Source organism: Nicotiana tomentosiformis, chromosome 8, assembly GCF_000390325.3.
Source record: "Nicotiana tomentosiformis chromosome 8, ASM39032v3, whole genome shotgun sequence".
In the NCBI taxonomy this organism is placed as follows: domain Eukaryota; kingdom Viridiplantae; phylum Streptophyta; class Magnoliopsida; order Solanales; family Solanaceae; genus Nicotiana; species Nicotiana tomentosiformis.
Genome location: NC_090819.1, coordinates 89,471,769 through 89,482,731, shown reverse-complemented (window position 1 = coordinate 89,482,731; position 10,963 = coordinate 89,471,769). Strand labels below are relative to the sequence as shown.

The following is a 10,963-nucleotide window of genomic DNA, read 5'->3' as shown; positions in this document are numbered from 1 at the left end:
CCACCCAACAAAGTAAAGGTTACCTTTAAACCTTTGTGGCAACTCTTTTAAACTTAACATTTTCGAAAGTTAACTATAGGTTTATCATTTTTTTAAAATTGGGTTGTGTACACTTAAGAATAGGTGAATTTGAAAAATAGTACAATCATCTCAAATGGCACTTGATTTCAAAACCTTTCTTAAATTTGTCAATAGAAAAAAAAGTTCTGAATGAATTTGAATGCCACTATCAACTGGAATTTAAATATAAACTCAACCATGATGAAAAGTAAAACTCTAGTGTTTGCGTTGTCTATCGGTTCTTTATTCTTTAACTTGGTTAAGAATTTTATATGATATTATCACGAGAAAAAAGACTTTTACAACTAATAATCCACACATTTCTAACAAAATTAAAAGACATCTAAATAATAACTTATTAAAACAATCAGAATCGTTTTATACAAACCAATCCAGTAAAACAGTTACACTTCCTTTTTTAATTACTCCCTACGATCCATTTTAATTTATTTTTTTTGTTATTTTCACACGTATTAAGGATTTAACTTTTAACATTAATTAACAATAAAATTGATCATATTAACCTTAATTTGTTTATTGAAAACAAAACAAATACTCCTAGGCTCTTTACTCCAAGGGTAATTTTGAAAAAAAAAAGTTAATTCCTTCTTGATATTTAAAAAATTAAATATTATGGACAAAAAAAAGAAGCAAAAAAATCAATTAAAGTGGTAAAATTTTGTTCCTCTTAACCACTGGCCAAAGTAAGATTTTTTTGCCAGGTGGGAATGTGTAATTTCACAAACTCTAGGGGTTAACACGACTGCTTACATAAAATAACTCTTTTTTGTGCCTGGTTATTCAAGAAAAAAACCTTTGCAGCATCCTCGTATCTTGATTGATTAGGAGTTGATGTGTCCACTGAAAATCTCATCACAAAAATAAGAATCTCAGAGACGAAAATTGTATTAACAAAAGAAAAAAAATGGCGTATTCATCATCTTCAGTTCGAGCATTTAGTTCATTGCTCTACAGATTCTCAAATGGGGTTTTTCTTAAACCCCACCATTCTTGCACTCTCAAAAGTATATACTCCTCCTATATATTAGCAAAAATAAAATCTGTGTAGCTTTTATTGATTTGGGTTTTATTTCTGTTTGAATGAGCTAATATTTGATTATTTTCTTGCAGGTGCTTTATTATTAAGTGGGAAAATTTCTTCTTCTTCATGTTATTCATCTTCTGACAAATGGGTCTTGCCTTTGGAACTTCAATCTTGCAATTCAGTCAGAAAGATTTGGACTTTTTCTCCTCTCTGTATGGGCAGACGCTCCAGCAAAATTGCTGGCAGAAAGGTATTTCTCTTGCTATTTTCGTGTAAATCATATAGTTCTAATTTTCTTTTTCTATTAGTAAAAAAAGGACATCTTTTTGTGCTTATTAATTCTTTGATTCAAATAATGTTACCTCTGTCTAATCTAAATGATTTGGGATTTACAGAAATTAACTCAAATTTGAATCTTTCTCCGATGGACTTGATTTCATTTGCCAAAGAAAAATGATTTATTAATGAAAGATGTAACCTTCTGGGGCTATCTTATCTTTAAGGTGCTCAGAAATTTATACGCTGAGAATTTGGTAAATCTATGTAGAATATTTTTTTTTTATAAGGAAAAAAATATGTAGCCATACAACAACAACATATCCGGTATAATCCCACACAGTGGGGTATAAAGAACAATAATGAGAGGTTGTTTCCAATAGACCCTCAGATCAGGAAAGCATAAGCACCACAATAATGAAAAGACAGACAAGAAGGAACAACACCGAGAAGCCATATAAAAGCAGCATAAAAAAACAACAAGATATTAAGATGACCAAAATGAAAGAAACGACAAGTAGTCATAGAAACCTAATACCAACAGAATACGAGAGTACGTATTAATACTACCAGTATGAATAATCTAGACCACCTACCCTACTACCCTAATTCTCGACCTCCACACCTTCCTCAGTCAGCTGAAGCTGCGCCATGTCTTATCTAATCACCTCTTTCCACTTCTTCTTCGGCCTACCTCTACCTCTCCTTAGGCCCTCCAATGTCAACCTCTCACACCTGCTCACCGGGGCGTCTGTGCTTCTCCTACTCACATGTCTGAATCACCTAAGCCTCGCTTCCCGCATCTTGTCCTCAATTGGAGCCACACCCACCTTGTCGCGAATAACCTCATTCCTAATTCTATATTCTTTTTGATGAATTAAGGTATTGCATTATAGGCATCAAAAAGGATACAAAAGGTTACAATAGAAAACTTGGTTAACTCTTGATACAAAAAACCATTCTAGAGCAGGGAGTTAACCAAGAGCAAAAGGGAATGGCTACTAAACCATTGAGAGAGAGCTAATGAAATCTAAGAGGGGAATAATGTCATTTACAGGGGAAAGGTTACTCCAGCTGAAACGACTCATCAAACATTTAGACTTAAGGTTACAGTTGGAAGTTGAAATGCCATCAAAACATCTAATTCTATATGTAACTATGTAATTTTTTTTTTTTTAATATGTAGAATATTAAGTGGCTAGTACTGTTTAGGCATTGTGATTCCATTGTTATGTTGTGTCAGCATTCTAGGAAATGTTTGTTTGTGTGACTTTGAGGTCTCTCTGTGATGCATTTTGACCTTATTTGACTATAGTAGTAGAAAAGTTGATGTGTTTCGTGAATCGTGAGGATAGATAGTCCCAACAACGGACTAAGTAGCCAATATTTATGTGTAAACGATGTAGTGTATTTTATCTTTATAATTCACATGATTGTCCAGCAACAGTGTTTGGAGTTAGCACAGTTCTAGTGTTATGTATGTTGGTTTAAGTCAATGGTTTTTATGTGCAGACTGCCCAGGATCTTAAGAAGGCAAAGTTGTACTCAAAAATTGGGAAGGAAGTTGTTTCTGCGTAAGTTATGCAACAGACAAATAGTTTTTCTTCTAAATCAAGCTTGAAATGAATGGAAGATTCCTTTCTTCTCCAAATGGAACTTTTGAGCATTATTTTGATGCGAGCATGAACCAAATGTCCTGACGTCTGTTTCTGTGACTGTTATGATTAACTGGTGGAAATGAGTACTGTTTCCTGAATGACCAGGGTTAAGAAAGGTGGTCCCAGTCCAATATCTAATACAGCTCTCGCTGCTCTGATCGAGAAAGTTAAGGAGCTTGATATACCCAAAGACATTGTTGAGCGCAATATAAAAAGAGCTTCAGAAAAGGGACAGGAAGCATTTATGGAGAAGATCTATGAGGTGTTGAGACATTTAAACTTGCATGCATTTGTTATCTAATTATCAACCATGTTTACACATTTACCTTTTTGCTACTCTTGATTATTGCAATTCAATGAACTTTTAACCCTTGCTCTATACCCAGGTATATGGTTATGGTGGAGTTGGTATCATCGTTGAGGTCTTAACAGATAAAGTAAACAGGTCAGTGGCAGCAGTTCGAGAGGTGGTGAAGGACTGTGGTGGGAAGATGGCAGATTCAGGATCCATTATGTTCAAGTTCCGACGTGCTCGGGTTGCTAATGTAAAAGTCACTGATGTCGACCGGGACCAGCTCCTAACAATTGCTTTAGATGCTGGGGCTGAAGATATAATTGAACCTTCAATGGATGACTATGATACAGAAGCAAATTCATCTGAAAGGTTCATAATTCTTTGCCTTTGTATCTTCATTAAGGCTTCTCTTAGGCAATATCTCGTGAACAAAGTAATTTGTAATTTAAGGGACAGAACAGCTGCTCTACTTCAATTATTTGTAGATCAATAATTGATAAAGTTTATTCAGCCTCATTCATCATATAACCTATCCGGAATTTATTTTGTTAGTTTCAAGGTTTTCTTGATATTTTTTAGGACAATATCCAGAACCAAAAAGGTATTTTTCCTGATATTGCAAAATTATTTTATTTACATATAAAAAATATATAGCACAATGTCATGGAGAAAACATTTGAATCAAAAAATCAAATAATCTCCTTCAATTGCAGTAGAAATAATGCTTTAGCTGAAAAGGTAAGAAATGTGAGTCAATTTGGAAAATGTGCAAGGATTTAGCTGAAATAGACTTTTGGGCCAATTTCAGATTTATTGTGTTGTTTCTTTAAAGAGAGAAACCAGTTGAGCTCTGGATTCTTTCCTTTTTTGATTGAGACACTGACTTTAGCATACTTCATGATGCAATGTTTTCTGTGACAGTAAATCATTGTACCAGTAACTGCAAAACAGATGATGCTTTTAACCGAAAAGCTTTATAAATCAGAAATGCAAGACTTGCAATCGAAAACAATATACTCTACTGCTCTTTCCTTTCATGGAAATGGACCTAGATTTTGCAAGTGGAGGAGTCTCACCACTAGCGCAACCCTCTCTTGTTTGAGGATGAACTAATGTCACACTGGATGGACTAATATCACTGCATTTGACTATTTGTTTTCTTTTTGACTTTAGTAGGGTTTACAAAGTCGTGTCTTCAGCGGATAACTATCCAGTGATATTATCAAAGCTACAAGAGGAAGGAATAAAATTTGAACCTGACAACGGATCTGAGCTACTTCCTATAACTCCAATTGAGGTCCGTAAGTATAACATTTAATTCGTCTAATTTAGTAGCTCTTGTTAGTCTTTTGAGAGGGAAATACTGTTTTAACCATGAAATTTTACAAAAGGAATTTAATAACTGATGTGTGAATAGTTGACCTTTTGTAAGTACAATCATAGAAATGGTCCATGAGTTTATGCAGCGTGTGGCTATAAGAGATCTGCATAGCATTTCGCTTTCTGTTTCTGATTACTCAAATCTTTAAAAGGCTATTGTTTATTGAAAAACAGAAGAATATCTAAAATCTCATGAATGTAATATTAAACATTCAAATTTCAACCTTCCAAGATCAATTTTTTGCTTATCCAAGAAGAAGTATCAGTTGAGCTGTTTCGATATGATTTGATATACAGTTCATTTATTCAACCAATTAGTGGAAGTGGCATTGCTTAATTCTCCATAGTCTTGATTTGTATAGTGAAAGGGTTTCTAATAATTACTGTTGGATGCATGTTTACTTTGTAGACATGGCTGTTTGAATGTCAATTTTATGATTATGCATGCACATAGCCATAAGGGCTATATATTTCCTCAAGTTCAATCCGCTTATCTATTTTCATGATCAAAGTGAGGAATCTTGTGGATTCAACACCAATCACAAGGATAGTTGTATAAATCTCCGCACATGTACAAAATAGAAACTTTAGAGTTTAGCTACACCGGTATTAGTCCTGCAAATGTATAGAATTCCATGAAAATATATGGATTTTTAGAAAAGCCTGTGGTCTAGATGGAATTTTATGAAGGTTTAGAAGTGCCTTAAAAAGCAGCGCTTTTAAAAGCCATTGCATCGCCGAGCAAAGTGATAAACGAGGAGTTATTGCTTTATGGTGATGCCATGCGCTTCAGACAATGAGGTGTGAAGTCATCCAGTGAGAAACAATCGATTCTTTGAATATCATTTTAAAAGATGAGAAAATAAATGAGAGGGTGGGGCGAAGGGATTGATGTTCTTTTGCAGTTTTGAGTACTAGGACTGATCTCCACACAGGCTCTAATGCCCTCTTTGTTGTTGTCTTTCTCTTATTCTTCTCGAGTTTATAACGGCTATTTTCTACTTGTGCTTTTTTTTTTTTTAAAAAAGCAATCTGTTTTTCTTAGTTGCCTTTTGTTTTGTTTTTGTTTTTGTTTTTTCAAACTAATGATTCTTTTTTTTTTCTTCGAATATGTGAGTCTTCTTGCTCTTCTACTTTTTATTTTAGGCTTCGCTTTTGCTTCTCTCTACTGGCCTCTTAGTACAGTTACTAAAGTAATCAAATATGGATTTGTATGTTGCAAATTAGTTCTTATTATGGTTGTTTAATTGAAAATAAGAAAATTATTTTTTTGACGGAAGTTATCTTTTAATGGCCTTGTTGAAAAGATATATTTTATCATGCTTACTTTTGAGTTAGACTAATATCGTCATTATGGTATATCAAATGCTAAAATTATTAGTTTTCTTGCAATACGATTATCATAAGCACAAGTTCCAAGTATGTTCATAAGTTTTTATTATTGGTAGACTTTGCGCTTCACTTCAGAGAAGCGTGCACTTTTCACTTATCCCTTTTTGCTTCATTCCGCACGTACCTTTTCTTTTTGTGCTTTTCACTTTTATAAAAGGCGAAATACATAAACGGCCCTTTAAAGTTGTCCTCAACGATCAGATTGACACCTCAATTATGCTAATGACCAGACAAGCACCTCTTCTCGGCTAAAGTGTGACTCATGAACCCCTCACGATGACATGGCAAAGTGTGTGCTTTTTATTCACGTCTGGGCGCGTGAAACCCTCAAAATTAAGTTTTTTGTCTTTTTTCTTTTTAAATTAACCTCATTTTATAATGACCCCACTTACCTTCATCTTCATACTTCTTCTTCTTCAAGTTTTCACCATTGATGAAAAACAAGAACAATTAAAAAGTTTCTTTCAAATTACAGTAAATGGGAAAAACATAAAATAAGCACACAATTTCTTCCAATATATACTGTCACAATTGCTTATAGAATCAATCATAAGCATTACCGTAATAATTAATTGGATAAATCAAATTTCACACCATTAAGGTAGAGGAATCATGTCTGAGATGAAATTTACAGCAGTACTCAATAGAGTAAATTGAACCCTCTAAAAATTGATGCTTTAACTAGAATATTCTCCCAAGAAGAATAGGTTTTTTTTTTGGGGGGGGGGGGGGGGGGGGGCGATGGTCTAGTTCAAAATAAGGAAATAGGTCTTTTTTTCTTGTTAATTACACGTGTCAAATATTTTAATTATAAATTACACGTGTCATTCTTTAATTGATTTATTTGACACATCATTGGCAAGTGTAACTCACGCATATGTTCTGCTCCACTCGGGTGTTTACTTGATATACTTAATAGCCATTTGAAGTGTCTAAATAGTAAAGGGGTCAATTGAGGTGTCCATCTGATCGTTGAGGACAGCTTAAAGGGGTCGTTTATGTATTTCGCCTTTATAAAAACATTGTTGGAATGGTTGGAGTAGTATGTCTTACCAAACTATTCAACGTTGTTTTAAAGAGTTGAAAGATGGTAAATGAGTGGAGAAAGAATACCATGATTCCAATGTAAAGAATAGAGGATACCATGATTCCAATGTAAAGAATAGAGGAGATATTTAAAGTTGTACAAACATTGTGGCAATAAACTTATGAGTCATACAGTGGAACTTTGGGAAAGAATGATAGAGCATAGACATAGAGAAATTACAAGAGTTACAGTGAACCAATGTGGATTTTTGCATAGAAGATAGATGAAAATTTATAGGGAGAGGAAGAGGGATCTATGTAAAATATTCTTTAACCTACAGAAGGTGTATGATAGAGTGCTAAGAAAAATCCTTTGATGGATATCGGAAAGAAAGCAATCAGATCCAATGTATATATGCGCTGAAAAGGTGATATGCGAAGGAGCCATCACAAATGTGTTAGAACGAATGCTAGAGATACAAAGAGTTTCTGATAAATGTGAGCTTACACCATCGATTGCATTGAGTACCTACTTGTTTACTCTAGTTATGGAAGACCAAACCAACAATATACAAGACGTAATTCTCATGGTATGTATTATTTGCAGAAGATGTTATGTTAATTGACGAAACTAACAACGGTGCCGATCAAAAGTTTGAACCATAGAGAATCACTTTGGATAGTAAGAGTTTTAAGATAAGTAGAAGTAAGACATAATATATATAGTGCCAGTTTAGCCAGTATAAGAGAGAAGTTTAGGTGAGATTAGATGGTTTGTTATGTCTTTATGCAAACAATTCAGATATCTAAACTCGATGTCCCGAGAGAATGATATGATAGATGAAGATGTAGCACAATTGAATTAAAATATGAGTTGAGCTGGAGAAGTGCTATCAGAGTGTTATGTGATATGGGGATACCTGGCAAAGTGAAATACAAGTTTTATAGAATGGTTGTAAGACTAGCAAAGTTATATGGAAATGAATGTTAGGCTTCTAAAGTCCTACATATGCACAAGATGAGTGTCACAGAAATGCATATGGTAAGATGGATGCGGTCATACATTATTAGATACGATCAGAAATAATCACATCTTCCAGAACGTGCAAGTAGCATATACAGAGGATAGAATGACCGAAGGTTGCTTGAGATGGTTTTATCATGTCTTACATATGCACAAGCCTATAGGTGTGTAACCTTGACAATTGAAGGTATTAATAGGGAAGGGCATTTCTGATGGTGCTTTCGGTCTTATATGACCCTACCTTTGTTAATGGGTACTTTTTGAACTCGGAAACAAGTTTTTTCGCATTATGGATTATCCAACTTATCATTGCATGGTTTTAGACAAAAAATGCACCATCTGTTGGTGGAGTTTGAGGTGCTGGCTTATGACGAAGTAGATGGGAACCACGTCAAACTTTATTACGTAACAATTAGAGAAAACTGAACGACTAAAATGTGTGTCGTAGTATATGTCTGTTGCCTCTTACAAATTTCTAATACTATCTACCTGAAAAAGAAAAATCATAAATGTAAAGAAGAAATCTCTTTGCCCAGCTCAACTAATCTGTAGAGTGACATCCCCTCCCCCCCAATCCTCTCTCTCCCTCTTTCTCGAATCAAAACAAAGCACCTCATGTTTGCTTAACTTTAACAGGCTACACTGCTGGTGCTGTTGCTGAACAACACCAGCTGCACCGATCAGCATTTTGCCTCTTTGAATCTGCTTCCGGTTCATCTGTCTCCATTTTCCCTTCTCACTATTTCTTTAGCCGTTGCTTCTCTGATTGTTGCTTTGCTATCTGAAATTCAATTGTGTATTGTTATTTTTAGGAGCTTTGCCATTCTTAATTTTTAAACATTTGTTTATGGTATGGATCTTTGGAGTTGGTGGGGGCGATAGTTGCATTCTGAAGTTTCATCCTTTTCGAGCTTGATTGAGCGATCCAAATGCTCCTTCTAATATGTGCTAGCTGAGCTTGAGCTCCTAACTCGAGTCTGGACTGATTTCTTTTTTTACAACGGTAGTGTTCGGGCCAGCTTGTATGCACCTCGACTGTTCTACTTGGTAACTACCACCTCCCACCAACATAGGTAGCCGGTAAGTCTTGAGTGATTTACTCGAGCCAGCCTTAGCCCATGAAGTATTTGGGTCGGCTTGGCTGGTTTTCACCATTTGAGACCGATCGCGTTTGTGCAAGCGGTTGATCAGCTATACATGGGGTATAAGAATAGAGTAGTTCATTCTTTTTTCTGTTATCTTACAAAATCTCTAATATGATCTGATTTAGCTTCTTAGAAGGTCTTACTACTTGGACCTTTTATCTGCAACTTGGATTTTCGGTTTGAATTAATGCAGTTCAAGTGCTTCAACTATCATTTATGTTAAACGCTGAACTTTATGTTTTCAATTATAACAGTCGATATTTCTGCTTGTTGTAGTTATTACTTTGGTTTTCGGCTGCAGGTAGATGATGAGGCTATGGACTTGAACAAAGAACTCATGTCCAAATTACTTGAACTTGATGATGTTGATGCTGTGTATACAGAACAAAAGTATTAGCTTATTTTGCCACTTAACAGTGGCTGCGCCTAACAACTGGTTGTTGAGGCTGTTGCAGAGTGGTAGCAACATATATTCGCAACTGTAGAATCCTGGAGTCACAAGCAAATCTAAGCCTGGCACCCTATCTGTCTTACTTCCACAAAGAATATGCCGATTTTCTCAACTCAGGAACTCATATCATGGTTTGGCCCGAATTTCTCATAGGGTTTGATCTTTTAAATGATAGAACGGATCCGTAGATTCCATTTTTTATACATGTTAACCCAAAATTATGTTACCGTTTTTGTTCCCCCTTTATTCCTTTTATCTGTAAAATGGATGTGCTTCACCATGTTACAACTGTCCCTTGAAAGAGATCATCTGAAGTTTGAAGTCATTGCCAATAATATTCTGTAGCTCTCTCTTTATCAGTATGATAAATCTCACTGTAAATTCTTTAGCTTGAGCAACTGAAAGTAAGAACTGAGTTGAAGAGATATTTGTATTATGTTTTACTTGAATTGGATCTATCAAATTTCTTGTTCTTTACCTTGATTGTGAGAAAGACTAACCTGATCCTTGCTATGTTTTAGTTAATATCCAATTTTCCAATTTCTGCTGCAGAAGTATTTTATTAACATTTGATTCCTGTGTTACAGAATACCCCTTTAGAGATTTGTTTCTAGAGATGGAGGTTCTTATTAGATCTCATATATGTATTTGAAATGAGTATTGAAGCTTCTGGTTTAGTGCATTAGGGGTTGTTTGGTAGGAATTTCCTGAAAAATGAGTGGTTTTATCACTTATTTTCTCTTGTTTGGTTGGTGAGTAAAAATATTTTTCCGGAAAATATTTTCTAGTGTTTGGTTAGAGAGTAAGAAAATATTTTTTTATGCTACTCTCCTCAACCCCTCCCCCCAATACCCAACGTTTTCAGGACTCTATTTTTTATTCAAAAATTTAATTATTCTTTTGAAATTCACACAAACCCAAAGGAACTAATGTGCTGCTTTACTTTTTCACACAAGAATATCATTGAAATTTGAGCTACATAACTAAAAAGATAATACTTTTTTTTGTTGTTGAAAAAGAAACTACTCTTTCTATAACATGAAAAGAAAGTACTCATTTTGTTGAAATGAAAGAAAATATTTTTTCTACATAAATACTCAAAATACTTTTTCTACATCATAAAAAGAAAGTATTCGTTTTGTTGAAATGATATAAAACACTTTTTCTACATCATGAAAAGAAAATATTCATTTTGTTGAAATGAAAAAGAA

The 10,963-nt window shown here is 34.5% G+C and overlaps 1 protein-coding gene across 2 annotated transcripts; it reads left to right on the top strand.

The window, feature by feature from the left end:
• Positions 1-865: 865 nt before the first annotated feature.
• LOC104117082 (probable transcriptional regulatory protein At2g25830) lies at positions 866-10,229 on the top strand. 2 transcript variants are annotated; one of them, XM_009628064.4, is made up of 7 exons: positions 866-1,085; positions 1,192-1,355; positions 2,894-2,955; positions 3,145-3,301; positions 3,426-3,703; positions 4,511-4,631; positions 9,603-10,229. In XM_009628064.4, the coding sequence occupies exons 1-7, from the start codon at positions 986-988 to the stop codon at positions 9,696-9,698; spliced, it is 978 nt and encodes a 325-aa protein (XP_009626359.1). In that variant the 5' UTR covers positions 866-985; the 3' UTR covers positions 9,699-10,229. The 2 variants fall into 2 exon arrangements, with proteins under 2 accessions (XP_009626359.1, XP_009626358.1); XM_009628063.4 differs by having other exon boundaries at positions 4,508-4,631.
• The last annotated feature ends 734 nt before the right edge of the window (positions 10,230-10,963 follow it).

Bases quoted from the DNA above. Each gene is read 5' to 3' on its own strand.
- LOC104117082 (XM_009628063.4), top strand. From the start codon at position 986: ATGGCGTATTCATCATCTTCAGTTCGAGCATTTAGTTCATTGCTCTAC. The intron at 1,086-1,191 runs GTATATACTCCT...ATTTTCTTGCAG, and splicing joins CCATTCTTGCACTCTCAAAA to GTGCTTTATTATTAAGTGGG. The intron at 3,302-3,425 runs GTGTTGAGACAT...CTCTATACCCAG, and splicing joins TTATGGAGAAGATCTATGAG to GTATATGGTTATGGTGGAGT.